General features: G+C 35.2%; 1 protein-coding gene across 5 annotated transcripts in view; it reads left to right on the top strand.

Annotated features, from left to right (window-relative positions):
* CNTLN (centlein) overlaps positions 1 to 17,928 on the top strand; it is a 361,905-nt gene that overhangs the window by 98,900 nt on the left and 245,077 nt on the right. For all 5 annotated transcript variants that reach the window (XM_060102081.1, XM_060102083.1, XM_060102084.1 and 2 more), the window contains exons 4-5: positions 5,748 to 5,882; positions 6,491 to 6,670. In XM_060102081.1, coding sequence (XP_059958064.1) covers positions 5,748 to 5,882; positions 6,491 to 6,670 — 315 coding nt within the window. The remainder of the gene's footprint in view (positions 1 to 5,747; positions 5,883 to 6,490; positions 6,671 to 17,928) is intronic.

Genomic DNA, 17,928 nt, shown 5'->3' with positions numbered 1-17,928 from the left:
AAGGAAGCAAGCAAAAAAGTGAAGAAAACATAAAATATACACATGAAAGCATTAAAAATAAAATAAAAATCAAAGAACCAAAACCAGAGAAAAACCCCAAAACAACCAAAAAGTAAAATAAAAATAGAAAAAATATATATATTAAAAAAATAAGTATAAAAGATAAAAAACAGCAACACCAACAACTGAACAAAATGAAACAAACAATAAAAGCATAACAGTAATAAATATATTTTCCTGGGGCATCCTCTCTCAGTGTCCTTGCTTCCACAGTGAGCCATAACCAATCCCCACCTCCCAAGGAGGCCTTCCAATACCTCTGCATAGGTCTCTGCACCTGCTCTGGGCACTGTGGGGCAGCTCAGAGTCTGACCTGGCCTGACTCTCGGGTGTACTTGCCCCTAAAGTCCACTGCTGCGAAGGCTATACTGAACTCAATTGTTGGAACACTCATCTATTCAGGTATCTCACAGATGCAAGATTTACCAACCCGATCTCGGGGATTAAATCCACAGCTTCTGCAGCTGCATGGAAAGATTTCTGTTTCTCTTCCTTAGTTGCACTGCCCCTGGGGCTCAGCTTTGGTTTTGATCCCTTCTCTGCGTGTGCGCCACCTTCCTTCCTTGCCCAGGCAAGAGAGAGCGGAAGCAGCAGCCGATTGGGTCACACTTACTCAGGCCGGGGAGGGGTACAGCAGCTACAGTTGGGGGGGGTGGCCACAGTTGGGGTGTGTGTGAGTTACCTGCGGTGGCCAGGACCAGCAGGCAGTTGCAACTGACTGTGGTGCACTGACTCTGGTGGGAGTCCCCATCCCAGTACCCTTGGATGCAGGAGCTGGCGTGGGAGGGTGGTGGCTGCCCTGCCCTGCCCCCCATGTGCCACTCAACAATGGCACTTCACCTTCCAGGCAGACCACGCTTCCTCTAGGGGCATTCCTGGCTGTGCTTCCCTCACTCCTGTCCCCTCTGCTGTGCCCCAGGGAGGCAGAAGCTGGCTGCAAAGGGGTTGTAATGGTGGCCCCACCCCTTGCATACCACTGAAGAGTGGCGCCTTGCTTCTATGGTGTCTGGAACTTTTCCCACAAACTTTCGTGGTTGTAGAGCTCCTTACTCCTGTCCCTTCAGGCTGTCTTTTGGTAGCCAACAGCTGTCCCCTCCCTGGCTCCTTACTCCAAACCCCATTTTCCAGCACCCAGACCTTGTTTGCAATAGGTGACTCATGACTCAGGCTGGAATGCACAGAGCTGTGGTGTAGACCATGTGTGCAGTTCTTACTTTGTCCTGCCTTCCACTGACCAATTGGTGCGTTCTCCTTTGTTTACCCCGAAGGTCCTTTTCTTTCCCAGCTGGTTTACCTACCATGAGGGAGTTAGAATTTCTGAGTTGCGGGGACCTCTCCTCACCTTCAGCTTCCTGCCAGGGTTGCTAGTCCCATTTTTGATTCCTCTTTTTTTTTTTTCTTTCTTTCATCTTACCCAGTTGTGAGGGGATTTTTCTTGTCCTTTTAGGTTTCGAAGTCTTCTGCTAATGTTCAGCAGGTGCTCTATGAGAATTGTTCTATTTGTAGATGTATTCTTGATGTACTTGCGAGGAGCAACGAATTCCACGTCCTCCTATTCTGCCATCTTGACTCCTCCCCACTAGGGCATATTTTTAAATGTCTGTGTTCCCTCTCCCCCTACAGAAAGCAGGAAGGGACTTTCTCTGATCTTCACGGTGACAATCTGATCGTGCTCCGGTGTGTAGAATTCACGAAATTATGGGAACTCCTCTAGACTGGGCCCTCCTAGATGTTTTAACTCTCAAACATGTCCACACTGATCCTCCAGTAATTTGTTACTTGCAAATTTGATTTTCCTACCCTGTTACTGGTTTCCATGGAGTTTCCTTTCTTCTGGGTTTTTGCTCTGCTAAATTGTCATTCTCTGTATCTGCCTGTCTCTAGTTTTGGGAACAGCAATTTGCCCTGTGACCTCAGTTCTCTGATGACTCTAGGAAGAGGTGTTGATTTTCAGTTTGCTCAGCTTTTTTCATGTTGTGTGAAAAGGAGAGACAACTTCCAAGTTCCTACATCCTGGATTGGAAGCCAGAAGTCCCTCCATTATGTTTTTGTTTTTCTACTGAGTAATGTTCAATAGCCACTACTTTTCCAAATTTGTAGTCTGTGGAATGGAGTAACAGTTAAGAATGATGATTCCTTTAGTTTATTTAAATCTTAACTATGTTTCTAGTCAAACTACTAGAAAGTCACACACACACTATTTTTTAGGTAGTTGCAGGAAAACTTGCATAGAACAATCTAATAATATAACATATTTTATTGATAATAGTGTAAAAATTGCCATATATCTTCTTTTGTTAAGACTACACTTTACCTTTGTTGCTATTAGTTATAAAGTAAATCTTGTAATAAATTTCTCCTTCAAGTATTATATTAGATAACATGACTCTGCCAATAACCGAGTGTATTGTATTCAATTAGATGATTTTTTTAAACATTATATTTCTCTTTTTCCTTACCTCTAGGAAGCTCATAGATAAGTTTTGTTTCTCATTTACATTTAATTCTCTCACCCCTTCCCCTTTCTCCATTTACCATTGTTTTAGTTGTTGTGGTTTCATTACTTCTCTATTTTTTTATTAAAATTTTTATGTGCATTTGAAAGTAGGTCATATAAATAATATACTAACTATGCTCAAGTATTGCCTCCTACAGTTTTAGGTCTTCTGTGCCACTGCTGCCACTCCCCACTTTTTTTCAAAAATGCTTCATATTCACGATCATTCTCTTCTTACTCTATAGACTTCTTTTGACCATGATTTGAATTATTCATTTCATGGCTTATCCATAATAAATTATTTGTTTCAGACATACTTTCTCTTGTCACTCTTTATGCTTTATGGTTCCTCTGAGTTCTATTTGCTATTTTAATATTAACTCAAGGCAGACCATTAAGAATGTACTCTACTGTATCCAGAAAAGTTTGTTTGAAAAGGTTTCATGAAGCTAAATTTAGGACTTAGAGGGTATTATGCTTAGTGAAGTAAGTCAGAGAAAGACAAATAATATATGATATCACTTATATATGGAATCTGAACAATAAAACAAACTAGTGAATATAACAAAAAAGAAACAGACTCACATAGAGAGAACAAACTAGTGGTTACCAGTGGGGAGAGGAAAGGGGGAACGGACAAGATAGGTGTAGGGGATTAAGAGGTACAAACTACTATGTATAATGTAAATAAGCTAAAAGGATATATTGTACAGCACAGGGAATATAGCCATTTTGAATAATAACTATAAATGGAGTATAACCTTTGAAAATTGTGAATCATGTTATATACCTGAAACTTATATAATTTATTATAAATCAACTATACTAAAGAAAACAAAATATATGAATTGTAACTATATATACCTATGCTTTCATTATAGAAACTAGATCATTGAGGGTATATTTTATCAGGAAAATATTTTGAGTTGTACAAAATTTAACAGATGTTTGAGAGTTTATCAGTCCTCTTCCACTGGGAGTACATCTTTGTCTAACTTATTACTTTAATGATTATAATATATAATACCAGTTATTAAACTAATTATCAAAATTTGATAGTTTTGGTTAACTAAGTTCCCACTGTATTTTGTGTTTTTATTTAAAAATTAAGTCTATATTTGTCCTGTGGATTACTAAATTCACTCAACTGCCAACATTTTAATATATTAAATAATTTTCATGAAAGAGCTTGCTATTGGTGTCATTTATATTGTCAAGTTAAGTTTAGTTCACATTATTGGGCAAACCCTTCTGAACCTTAAATCATTTGATCTAGTGTCGCACCTTCCTGATAGTCTCCAGAATAGATGAGAATGCTCAATTTTTGTCAGTTCTTCTTTGAAAGGATAGGCCTGTAGGTATTTCACTCTTAGTGTTCACATGATTGAATTTATCATTCAGTGTCAGTCTCATTCATAAACACTTACTATAATCTAGTTTGGGAGATAGTATGAGTACACAGATAATCAGTAAGACTAGGTAATTTGTTATGTGTCAAATGAATAATGTAGGCAATACAGAAATTTAGAAATAGCAGAAATTACTGTGATAGCTGGGGAAGGCTTCATTGAGGAGGTAGAAATTGAATCTTGAAGAAGGCTGAGACTTAGATGAGAAAAGAAAAATAGGCTATGAATTGTGGATGGGCCATGTTTATGCATCTGTTTTTATTCTGTTTGATTGATGTCAAACACATTTTGATATGCCCTAATAATTAAAATAGGAAATAAAAATTAAAACTAATATGAGGTACCATTTATAGCTCATTTGTAAAAACTTACCAAGCTTGAACGTCATGTTGGTGCACATGTGGAGCTATGAGAACTCTTGAAGTACATATAGCCTATGAACTAGTAATGCCACCTCTTAATATAAATAATCAAGAGCAATGTTTTATTACTGTGATCCCCACAATGAAAAAAGTATATTTTACTTCATGACCCAGTGTACGCAGAGATGAAATAAAAGTTTCATATATACACTACTATATATAAAATAGATAACTGATAAGGATCTACTGTATAGCACAGGGAGCTGTACTTAATACTCTATAATGGCATATATGGAAAAAGAGTACAAAAAAGAGTGGATATATGTATGTGTATAACTGATTCACTTTACTGTGCAGCAGAAACTTACACAACGTTATAAATCAACTATACTCCAATAAAAATTTAAAAAATAATGTAGTTCTTACTATATACAATAAAGGTAAAATATAACAAAGCATATATCAAGTATGAATTTAATAATGTTTAAATAAAATAGAAATTGTAAATTAAACACTGCAAAAAAATTTAAGAGATACTAGTTTCAAATATTGGTTGAAAAAATGAGTGGGTTGACAAAAGTTGAGTAAGTTTAGTAAAGAGTTAATATCACACATGGATGTCTGCTTTAGCATGTTGGTTCGAGGTGGCAGCAGATAATTCAGATGGAGGTATTTTAGAGAAAACTGGAAATGTGGGATTGGTGATTGGGAAAGTGTCAGGGCTGGATTATGGATTGGGTAGTTTTTCAGACAGAGATGAGATCAGAAGCCAAGAGAGTGGATAAATTTTCTGAGGGAAAAGCTGTAAAGATTTGAGAAGAGGGAAACTAAGAATTGAGTCATGGATACATCCTCCAATTAGATATCATTTACTCTGGTAGGTGAGAAGAATATTCAGTTAAAAATTATGGCAGTTTTAATATTCTGAGTATTCTTTCTACAGAGCAAGATACTTTTTGTATCAAGGCAGACTTTCCATTTTTCATTCTTTAAAATTGCTTATGCTTTCACAAAACTGTATTCGTTTCTCTAAAAAATGTTTTCTTCCAAATGATAGTAAAATAGAGGATAATTCTTATTTTAGCTACTTAAGCATTTTCTTTAATTAGAATGTTTTGTAAATTTTCATTTTTTCCCTATTACACACAGAAATCCAATAAGTTTTCTTTCTGTATGTGGCTTAATATTTGGTATCCAGTTTTTATGGGTTCTTCATCTTAAACTAGTAAGTCAGTACCATATTTGCACATTTTACTTGAAAATCTCTGGGCATGTCATAGGAAATGAGTATTATGATAATGGATGTTATTTTGAAAGGTAGTTAATTCTAATATTATCAGTCAAAATCTAAAACTTTTTACATAAAATTATTTTTTCTTAGAAATACCAGCTCATCAGTAATTTTGCTTTCTTCCATAGAGAGAATCAGGACTAAAACAGGAAATAAATGACCTTGTAAAACGGAACATTGCAGTAGATGAAGAAAATGCTTTCTTAAGGAAAGAATTCAGTGACTTGCAGAAGAAATTTAAAGATAAAAGTCAAGAAGTTAAGGTGTGTTGACTTGTACATAGTTTTACAGTACTTTCTTTGAAGTCCTACTTAAAGCTTTGTCAGCCTTTGTGGCACAGAAAGTGACAAGCTTGGAGGAAAAATTGCCTTAGGCCCTGCTGTACCATACAGTTTTATCACATGCAGAAATTCTGAGAAAGATGCTTTAAAGCTAAGACTCTAAGCTTTATAACTTTCAGATAAATAGTTAATGATGGAAATGGAGCTAAGAAAGTAGGAGTGTGAATATGTGGCTTCTTGTAATTAGATTCTGATGGGACTGGCATTATTAATTGATAAAACCCAGGTCTGGGAGGATATGTCTGTGTGGGTCTCAAAAATAGCTGGGGACAGCATCAAAGGCAGCTTGATCAATTAATGGGCTCTTTGCAAATGTGTACTTATCAAAGCTGTCATCCAGTGAAAAAATATGACCCATCCACCTGCATGAAAAGAGGCCAATAAAAGTATACAGGTGACCTTGGCCATCAAATATAGGAGCTGCTGTGGGGGTAAAATTGTACAGTTTATATTTGCTGATTAGTTCTCACCTGTTTTTTGGTTTGTTTCATTTTGTTTTGTTTATCGGCCCCTGTGGTACTGTTCTACAGGACACTAAAGAGTGTGTACAGAATAAGGAAGAGCAAAACAGACTGGTTATAAAAAATCTGAAGGAGGAAAATGAGAAATTAAGTACCCACTGCGCTGACCTGCTAAATGACCTGGAGAAACTGAGGAAGCAGAAAGCACATTGGAGAAAAGAAAAGCACAGCATTGATGCAAAAATAAAGGTATGCAATGAGAATGGAATCTGTGCTGTTATTTTGGATCTAACTTCTTATAGGAAGTTTATTACATGTTATTTTCTTTAAATAACAAGTTATATATTCATATCCACCAGTGGGGACTAGCATTAATTTATATTCCTTCAGTTAAGACCCACAGCTTTTTAAAAATTGATGTTGCAAAGCAGGAAACTGACTTCAAATACTTATCTAAAATGTAATCATTAAAAAATAAAGGCTATTGCATTTTGAAATAAAACATGTTTTGAAAAAACATATTTAGAATTATGAATTTTGGCTTTTTTCAGTTAGGGATTAAATTTATAAATATAGCTAGGATTCATTGCAATACAGTTTTAATACTGTATTTTCCAGGTCTTTTAAAAACTATGTAAAAAAAGCACAAAACAGTTAAAAAATACTCATATGTGTTTTATATGTGTTTCTTTGGCTTGAGAGGGCCTTATTCATCATAAAATTTTATTTTTATAGGAGATAAAAGGTACAATCAATCTTTATAATATTCTTATATCCTTTTTGATCAGTTTTTTTCAAAATAATATTTTTTTGTAGCTTTCTCTTGGTCTTGAGAATGTTTTTGTTCATTTTTTCCCATCGAATTTCAGGTTTCTCTTTTAACATAGATCTTGTTGAAAAGGCCTCAGACAAATTTTAGTGCTAGTAAATATGATAGTCCCTCTATGTATACATGCTTAAGAAGAATATATAACATAAGTATACACACACATATATATATATAGCTATTAAAATATAGTAAGAATGGATATGTGTGTCTATACGTGTGTGTGAGTGTATGCATGTGTGCCTGATTATTTAAGGATTTGTGTGTGAATCTATTCATTGCAAACATTTAAGGAAATACATACAGTAATTCTGTTAGTGCACAATCAGGGAATGACTGAGCCATTGAGAGAAGTGAATTCTGGCACATTTGTTTTCTTATTTTTATATCAGTTTCTGCTTCCCTACAGCCTTTAAGCAGTTTGGTAGTGTCATAAGGGTAAGTGGTACTTCCTTGTGTTAATCATAGCTACATGATTTTTTGATGATGATTTCATTTCCTTATTTGCCATTCAAATAGTCCATTCTATGATTTACTCTGATTTTCAGTTCTGACTTTTTTTTCTATTAGAGTGCTTATCTTTTCTTATTAGTTTGTAAGCATTCTTTATTCTAGATAGCAATACTTTAAAAAATATATATATATCACACATACCTTCTGTTCAGTGAGTCTTGAATAAGGTTAATTAAACATTCAAAAATTTGTGAATTTTTATAGAGTCATTTTTATTATTTTCTTCTCTAATGTTTTTGTTTTAGAAGTCTTATATTCTTAAGTATTCCCTACCCTAAAAATTTTAATCTATTTAGGATTCATTTTTCGGTGTGGTCTTCCACACCATTTATTCAGTAGTTTATTGATTTGTGATTCAGTCTCTCTCACATCTCTAAGTTTGCATGGGTGTGTTTGGGTTTGTTTCTGGACTTCCTGTTATTTTCATGGTTTTAGGTATTGTCGTTTTAGAATTTTACTCATTATTTTATAGGGTGATCTACTTTTTCTTCTTTTTGTAAGTCTTGAGCCCTATATGTGCCTCTTCACTATCTAATAATATTTAAGGATCATTTCATTAGTTTTACTGAAAAATTCTGTTAGAAAGCAGGTTGGAACATCATCTAATTTATGAATTAATTTTGGAAGAATTATAATCCTGGTATTTAAGAATGTGGCATATGGTTTTGTAAGTTTCTTAAAATGGTACTGTTCATTTTTATTAGATTTATTCCTAGCTTTTAATATTAATGTTAAAATATTGTTTTATGCTAAATAATTATTTTTGCTGAATAATATTTTAAATAATATTTTTAATCATTTCTAGAAGACAGCAATATTACTGAATTATCTTGAGCTTCTTTTCAACAATTTTCCCCAAATGTCTTATTAGTTCAAAAAATGTGTACATTTTCTAGATTTTTCTAAGTTATATAGTTAAATTGTCAGTAAGAAAACTGCCTCTTTCTTTCCTTTTGGTGTATAATTCACATACCATACATTTAATCCATTTAAAGTATACAGGCCAATAGTTTTTAGTTTATGCAGAGCTGTGCATCTATTATCAAAATTACTTTTAGAACATTTTCATCATCCCCAAAAGAAGCCCTGTAACCTTTAACAATCACTTCTCATTTATCCTTAGCTCTGCAGCCCGAGATAACCACTTATGGCCTTTCTCTCTATATAGATTTATCTGCTCTAAACATTTCACATTAATGAAATTATAGTATATGATCTTTTGTGGCTGACTTCTTCCACTTAGAATAGTGTTTTCAGGGTTTATCCATGTTGTAACATGTATCAGTACTTCATTCTTTTTATAGTTTAATAATATTCTATTATATAAATATCCTACATTTTATTCATTTATCTCAAGTAGAAGGACATTTGTGTTATGAATAATACTGCTACAAATATCTGTGTACAAGATTTTGTGTATACATCACACATTTTTATTTCTCATAGGTACATACCAAAGAGAGAGATTACTAGGTCATGTGATAATTCTGTTTTTAAGCTTCTGAGGAACTGTCAGACTGTTTTCAAAAGCAGCTGTACTATTTTACATTCCAAACAGGAGTTACTGAGGGTTCTGATTTCTCTCTGTCCTCGTCAGCACTTGTTCTTGTCTGTCTTTTTGATTGGAGCCATCTTTGTGGATGTGAATGGCATCTCACTGTGGTTTTGATTTGCTTTTCCCTTATGGCTAATAATTCTGGTCATCTTTTTATATGTTATTGGCCATTTGCATGTCTTTGAAGAAGTGTGAAATCATTTCCTTTGCATATATTCTGGATACAGGTCTCTTTTTATTGATATAATTTGAAAGTATTTTCTTCAGTTTTCTGAGTTGTTTTTTACATCCTTAATGGTAGTATTTGAACACAAAAGTTTAAAATTTTGATAATTAATTTATCTACTTTTTCTTTTGTTGCCCATGCTTTTGGGCATTCTCAGATACATCTCAGATATGCATCTTGAGAAACTATTGCCTAATCCAAGATCATGAAGATGGACACTTATGTTTTCTTCTGAGAATTTTATTTCTTACCTTTAGGTCTTGATCCATTTTGAGGTAATTTTTGATGTTATGATGTTTGATAGGAATCCAGCTTCATTCTTTTGCACGTGTATTCAGTTGTCCCAGCTCCGTTTGTTAAAAAAGACTATTCTTCCCCCACTGAATTTATCCTGCCATGTTGATCGAAAATCAGTTGACTGTAAATATAAGGGTTTATTTCTGGACCTCAATTCTGTTCCTTTGATCTATACATTTATCCTCATGCCTATGCCACACTACATTGATTATTGTAGACTTATAGTAAGTTTTCAGTTGGGGTTTGTGTGTCCTCCAGATTTATTCTTCCTTTTTCAAGGTTGGCTATTCTGTGTGTCTTGCATTTCTATATGAATTTTAGAATCAGCTTTTCCATTTCTTGCAAAAAAAAAGCAAGCTGAGATGATTTTGGTAGAGATTGTATTGAATCAGAAGATCAGTATGGAGAGTGTTACCATCTTAATATTATAACTCTGATTCATCAACATGGGATGTTTCATTTAGTTAGAAAATTCTTTAATTTCTTTCAACAATGTATTAAAGTTTTCAGACTATAACTTTGTATTTCTTTGGGTACATACATTTTGAAATATTTAATTATTTTTATGTTATTCTAAGTGGAATTGTTTCTTAATTTTCTTTTTGGATGGTGCATTCCTAATGTAAAGGTACACAATTTTTGTATATTAATCTTGTATCTTGCAACCTACCTAAACAGGTTTATTCCTTAGGATTTTCTATGTGTAAGATCATGTCATCTGTAAGTAGAGATTGTTTCCTTCCTTTCTAATATGTATGTCTTTTATCTCATTTTATAGCCTGTTGCCCAGACTAGAACCTCTAGTATGAAGTTAAATAGAAAAAAGAGAGTGTGGACCTCTATGTCTTCTGATCTCAGGAGGAAAGGAGTCACTCTTTGACCCTTAGGTATGGTATTAGTGCTTCTTCCTGATCTCAGGAGGAAAGGAGTCACTCTTTGACTTTTAGGCATGATATTAGTGCTGAGTTTTTTTGTTGATGTACCTTATCAGTTTGAGGAAGTTCCCTTCTATTCCTAGTTGGTTATTTTTTTTATCATGAAGGGGTATTGCGTTTTGGCAAATAAATGCTTTCTATGTATCTATTGAAATGGTTATGTGGTTTTTGTCTATCATTTTATTGGTATAGCATATTACCATACTTGATTTTTGGATGTTAAACAAACCTTATGCTGGTGGGATATCTTTATCTTTATCTGGCTTTGGTATCAGGATAATGCTGGCCTTAAAGAATGAGTTAGGAAGTGTTCCCTCCCTTATATTTTTTGGAAGAATTTGAACAAGATTGGAATTAAGTCTTTTAAAATGTTTGGTAGAATTCACCAGTGAAACCACCTGGTCCTGGAATTTTCTGTGTTGGGACGTTTTGATAACAGATTCAACCCCTTCGCTTATTATGGGTTTGAGATTTTCTATTTATTCTTGAGTCAGTTTAGGTATTTTGTATGTTTATTGGAATTTGTGCTTTTCATCTAGGTTGTCTAATTTGTTGATGGACAACTGCTTATAGTATTCTCTAGTCATCTTTATAATTTCTGTATGGTTAGTAGTAGTGTCTTTACTTTCATTTCTGATTTTAGTTACTTACATCCTTTCTCTTTTTTTCTTTGTCAGTCTAGCTAAATGTTAGTTAATTTTGTTGTTCTCTTCAAAAGAGTCAGCTTTTTGATATAGTTGATTATATTGTTTAGTTATTCCCTTAAAAATGTTTCTACAATAATCTTCATTGTTTCTTTCCTTCTTCTCTCTTTGGATTCACTCTGCTATTCTTTTCTGTTCTTTAAAGTATAAAATTACATTATTGATTTGAGATATGTCACCTTTTTTAGTGTAGACATTTACAGCTATACGTTACCCTCTGAGCATTGCCTTTGCTACATCCTGTAAGTTTTGGCGTGTTATGTGTTTTTTAAAAAAAATTTATTTAGGTCTTCCCTGGTGGCACAGCGGTTGAGAGTCTGCCTGCCGATGCAGGGGACATGGGTTCGTGCCCCGGTCCAGGAAGATCCCACATGCCGCGGAGCGGCTGGGTCCGTGAGCCATGGCTGCTGAGCCTGTGTGTTTTGAGCCTGTGCTCCGCAATGGGAGAGGCCACAACAGTGAGAGGCCCACATACCGCAAAAAAAAAAAAAAAAAGATTTATTTTTGTCTGCGTTGGGTCTTCATTACTGCATGCAGGCTTTCTCTAGTTGAAGCGAGTGGGGGATACTCTCCGTTGCGGTGTGCGGTCTTCTCACTGCGGTGGCTTCTCTTGTTGCAGAGCATGGGCTGTAGGCATGCGGGCTTCAGTAGTTGTGGCATGCAGGCTCAGTAGTTGTGGCTCTTGGGCTCTAGAGCGCAGGCTCAGTAGTTGTGGCACACAGGCTTAGTTGCTCCATGGCATGTGGGATCTTCCTGGACCAGGGCTTGAACCCGTGTCCCCTGCATTGGCAGGCAGATTCTTAACCACTGCTCCACCATGGAAGTCCTAGCATGTTATGTTTTTGTTTTCATTTGTCTCTGGATATTTTCTGATTCTCTTGTGATTTCTTCTTTCATCAATTGGCTGTTTAAGTGTGTATTGTTTAATTTCTATATATTTTGAATTTTTCAGTTTTCTTTCTGTTACTGAGTTCTAGCTCCATTCCACTGTGGTTGGAAAAGATACTTTGTATGAGTTTAATTTTTTTAAGTTTATTATGAGCTTTTTTATTGCTTGACATATGGTCTGATATGGCGAATGTTCTGTGTACTTAAGAAATATGTGTATTCTGCTGTTTTGAGGTAGAGTGTTCCATGTATATCTGTTAGGTATACTTGGTTCATAGTGTTTTTCAGGCTCTTTGTATCCTTAGTGACCATCTATATAGATGTTCTATCATTATTTAAAATGGCCTATATTCTCCAACTATTATTGTAAAACTATTTCTTTCTTCAATTCTATACTTTATATATTTTAAGGCTCTGTTTTTTGGTGCATGTATGTTTATAGTGGTTACACTTTGATGAATTGACTCATTTATCAATATATTATGTCCTCTTTTGTCTCTTATAACAGTTTTTGACTTAGTTTATTTTGTCCAATATTCTTATGTCTATCCTAGCTCTCTTTTGCTTATTATTTTCATGGAATATCTTTTCTCATCATTTGATTTTCAATCTTTTTGTGTCTTTGAATTTCATAGCCTCTTTTAAAAACATACAGTTGTATAATGTTCTCTTAATCCATTTTGTGTCTGCCTTTTGATTGGAGAGTTTAATCCATGTACATTTAAAGTACTTACTAGTGAGTAAAGACTAACTTCTGCCAATTTATTACTTATGTGCTGTATGTCTTATAGATTATTTTGTCCCTCATTTCCTCTATAACTGTCTTCCTTTGTGTTAAGTTGATTATTTGTAATGGCACATTTTGATTCCCTTCTCATTTGGGGGTGTATATTCTATTTATATTTTCTTTGTTGTTACCTTGAAGATTACATTTAACATCCTAAACTTATAACAATATAATTTCAGTTGATACCAATTTATCTTCAGTAGCATACAAAACTGTTCTGCTATATTGCTTTTTCCTTCCATTTTCAAGTTATTGTTGTCACAAGTGACATCTTTATAAATTGTGTGCCCTATAATATAGATTTATAATTTTTTATGTTTGTCTCTGAAATTATGTATGATTTACTTCTTCTTCCTAAAGAAGTAGGGTTAAAACCAAATACAAAACAGTATTGGATTTTATATTTGACCATGTATTTACCTTTACTGGAGCCTTTATTTCTTCATATGGCTTTGAGTTATCATTATATATTCTTACATTCTATCTGAAGGAATTCCGTTAGCATTTCTTGTACATTAGATTTAATAATGAACTCCCTCAGATTTTATATGTGAATGTTAAAATTTTTGAAGGACACTTTTGCTGGGTATAGAATTCAATGTTGACTTTTTTTTCTTTCAACACTTTAAATATATCATCCCACTGCCTTCTGGCTTGCATGATTTCTGATGAGAAATCAGCTGTTAATCTCATTAACAATCCCTTGTATGTGACAAGTCACTCTCTTTTGTTACTTTCAAAATTCTCTCTTTGTTTTTGGATGAATTTCATAAGTTTGATTTTAGCATATCTTAGCGTAGGTCTCTTTCTGTTAATCTTACTTGGAGTTTGTTATGGTCTTTGGCCTTATAGATACATATCTTTCATCAAAATTGGGACTTTTTTGGCTCTTATTTCTTCAATGTTGTTTCTGCCCCTTTTTCTGTCTCTTCTCTTTCTGGAACTCCCTTAATGTATATATTGGTCTGCTTAATGGTGTCCCACTGTTCTCATAGGCTCTATTCACTTTTACTCATTCTTCTTTTTTTTCTGCTGCTCAGATTCAAAAATTTCACTTGTTCTGTCTTCTAGTTTGCTGATTCTTTCTTCTGCCTGCTCACATCTGTTGTTGAACCCTCTGGTGAATTATTCATTTTTGTTATTATACTTTTTACCTCCAGAATTTGATTCATTTTTATAATCTCAAGCTCTTTATTGATATTCTTTTGGTTTATACATTGTTTTTCTGATTTGCTTTAGTGATTTTTACATATTTTTCTTCAGCTCTTTGGGTATATTTAAGATAGTTGTTTTAAAGTTTTGCCTTGTAAATCTGGTATCTGAGGTTTCTCAGGGATAGTTTCTGTTAATTTTTGTGTTCCTTTGAATAGGCCATACTTTCCTGTTTCTTTGTATGCCTTGTGATTTTTTTGTTGTTGTTGAAAATTGGGTATTTGTGATAGCAAATTTATAATGTTATAACTCTGGAAATCAGATTCTACCCCTTCCCAAGACTTTGCTGCTTCTTTAATTGCTGAAGGGTATGATAGTCTTTTTATCTTCCAGTTTACTTTTGCACAGTCTCTAGTCCTGTTCTGTTGAGTCATTGAAGTCTCTGTCTTTTAGCTTTTGTCTGTTCCTGTTGTGACAGAAGTTTTCCTTGGCTGACAGGAGCTAAAACAAACAAACAAACAAAAACAAAACAAAACAAAAAAAAGAAAAAAAACACACACAGAGATACAGAACAAATCTCTCCCCCAGTCTTTGTAGATTGGCTCTCCAATGGGACATTCCTTTAATACTTTCCCAGACTTGCACTAAGCTCAGGGGTTATCCCAAAGTGAAAGCATAGGGTAGCTCTGGAATTTTGTGAATACACATCTTTCTATGAGCATATGTTTGGATTTCAGAACACTCCCATATGTATCAGTATTTTTGAATGTCTTATTTTCCCAAAGAATTTCCCACAGAGTTTAGTCCCATGACTTAGGCATTGTATTGAATATCTCAACCAGTCATCTTTTGCCCTAGGAATCTGTGGTTTATTAGTTTACTTTATGGCATTTTTGAGCCATATTCTCCACTTTTCCAGTTGGTGTTCCCACTCAGGTCTGAGATAATCACTTTGCATTATTTCTTCAGGTCACCCCTAGACAAATTAGAGCAGACACATACAATAATTTGCGAAGAAAGTTTGTTCTGCTCTCTCTCAAACCAGGAAGGATTCCTTACTGGGAACATTGGCTACTGCCACTATATGAATTATACTGTTTTAAGATTCCTGGCTTTAAGATGGCTAGTGTGCTGAGAATAAGGTGGGGAAGGGCAAATAAAAACTTCACAAATCTGTTATCCAGTTTTTAAGTTGCTTTTTTCTTGGTTCAGCATTTTCTTTGTTACTGTAAAATTTTGAATGCTTTCTAGAGTTTTTGCAACATTGGTTCTAACAGTTTCTGCTATTTTTCTCTATGTTTCTGCAAGAGTGCTTGGAGCTGCATACTCTCCATTTGAGCATTTTGAATATGTTATCTCATTGTCTCTATCCTCCGTCATTTCTGAAGAAAAGTCAGTTGCTAATCTTTTTGAAGTCTGTTGGAAATGCTGAGTCGCTTTCTCTTTTGTTTGGTAAGAATTTCTCCGTGTCTTTGGCTTTCAGCATTTTTACCATGATGTGTCTGTTTGTGGATCTCTGTGTTTATAAATAGTACTTGGGGTTTGTTGAGCTTCTTGGATTTGTAGATTAATGTTTTTCATCATTGTTTGGTAGTTTTTGACTATTATTTCTTTGAGTATTTTTTTCGGTTCTTGTTCTATTGCCTCTCGTTCTGGTAGTCCCTTTATGCTTGTATTGGTGCATTTAGTGGTGTGAGGTATTCCTCTGGGGCTATTAATTTGTATTATTCTTTTTTCTTGATATAGCTTCAAGTTTTTTGTTCTTATTCCTGTCAGTTCATATTAAATGTTGAGCTATTCTAGTGAGGTTTTTTTGTTTTTTTGTTTTTTTGTTTGTTTGTTTTCATTTTAGTTATTGTGCTTTTTAGCACAAGAATTTCCATTTGGATGTTTCAAAACAATTTATATTACTTTATTGATATTTTCCAGCAGATGAGATATTGTCATTTTACCTTTTTAAAAAAGATATGATACTTTTTAAAACATGGTTTTCTTTTACTTTTTAAATGTACTTATAATGCCTCTTTTGAAGTCCTTGTGAAGGCTGGTATCTGGATCCTCTCATGGGCAGTTGCTATTGCTTGCTTTCTTTTCTTTGCATGAATGACACCTTTTCTTTGCATGTTGTAATGTTTTTGTTGAAAAATGTACATTTCAAATTATATGCTTGGAGGAGTCAATTTAGCACCATGGCAGAATAAAAAGCTATCTTTGTCTTTCCCCTTCAATCTACAACCACTAAAATGTCCAAAATACAATAATGATGCCTCTGTCCAATATATCAGGTTGCTGGAGAATTCCACACATCTGTGCATCTAAAGGTGGGTGGACTGGAACATATGGAGGAGGCCGAACCAAGGGAACAGCAGAGATATGCTTGAAGTCCTGGTCCATCAGCCATGGCAGCTGAGCCCACAGCCCCAGAGAACCTGGCAGTGGCAGGGCAGGTGGTGCACATGACTCAAGCCTTCTGGCCACATGGTTACTACAGCCACAAGTAACCGGGCAGCAGTGGTAGTGGGGCCTGGTACCCCATTCCTCCAGCTTCTAAGGCACCCATTACTCCAGCCCCTCACATGCACATCTGCAGCTGTGGAGCTTAGGACACTGGACACCACAGAGGCACTTTCAGGAAACTTACAACACTGGACACCATGGAGGCACCCACAGGACCCTGGCTCCCCCTTCCCTTTCCCCCATGATAGTGGAACCTGCACCTTGGGATCCCAGATGAGGGAAGAGCCCACCATCCAAGGGCCCCAGGCAGCAGCAGCTGTGACACTGGCAGAAGCAAGGCACCAATGACCCCAGAGACACAAGAAACAATAATGAAGGCACAGGGCCACACCTCTGACAGAGGCAGTGGAACATGGAAAGTGCAGATTCTATTCTCAAATAGAATCAGAGGCAGCTCAGGTAAGAGAAACCCAAAACTTGTGCTATATCGCTACCTACTGGAAATCAAAAGAAAGACCTCTAATTTCTAACCTGTTGAATTGCTAGAATCAAGCAGAAAGGTGTTCCCTACTTCACATGCACCAGCAGAGGAAAAATTTATCAAGCACCATGAAAAACCACAGTAACATTGTACCACAAAAAGAAAATGACAATTCCACATAAATTAAACTTAAAGTCATGGAACATTGCAATCTGATTGATAGAAAATTCAAGAGAGTTGTCATGAAGAAACTCAACTAGCTACAAGAAAACTCAGAAAGAGTGTTCATCGAGCTCAGGAATAAAATTAATGAACAGGAGGAATAATTTACCAAAGAGTTTGAAACTAAAAAAAAAAGAACCAAACAGCAATTCTGGAGCTTAAGAATACAATAAATGACACGAAGAATGCATTAGAAAGCATTGGATATAGAGCAGACCATAGTGAAGAGAGAACTAGTGATGGACTTCCCTGGTAGCACAGTGGTTAAGAATCTACCTGCCAATGAAGGGGATGCAGGTTCGAGCCCTGGTCTGGAAAGATCCCACATGCCTTGGAGCAGCTAAGCCCGTGCACCACAACTACTGAGCCTGTGCTCTACAGCCCGTGAGCCACAACTACTGAGCCTGAGTGCTGCAACTACTGAAGGCGGTGCGCCTAGAGCCTCTGCTCTTCAACAGGAGAAG

Source organism: Mesoplodon densirostris, chromosome 6 (genome assembly GCF_025265405.1).
Source record: "Mesoplodon densirostris isolate mMesDen1 chromosome 6, mMesDen1 primary haplotype, whole genome shotgun sequence".
Lineage (NCBI taxonomy): Eukaryota > Metazoa > Chordata > Mammalia > Artiodactyla > Ziphiidae > Mesoplodon > Mesoplodon densirostris.
Note: the sequence above shows the minus strand (reverse complement) of the source record. Positions and strands in the feature narration are given on the sequence as shown.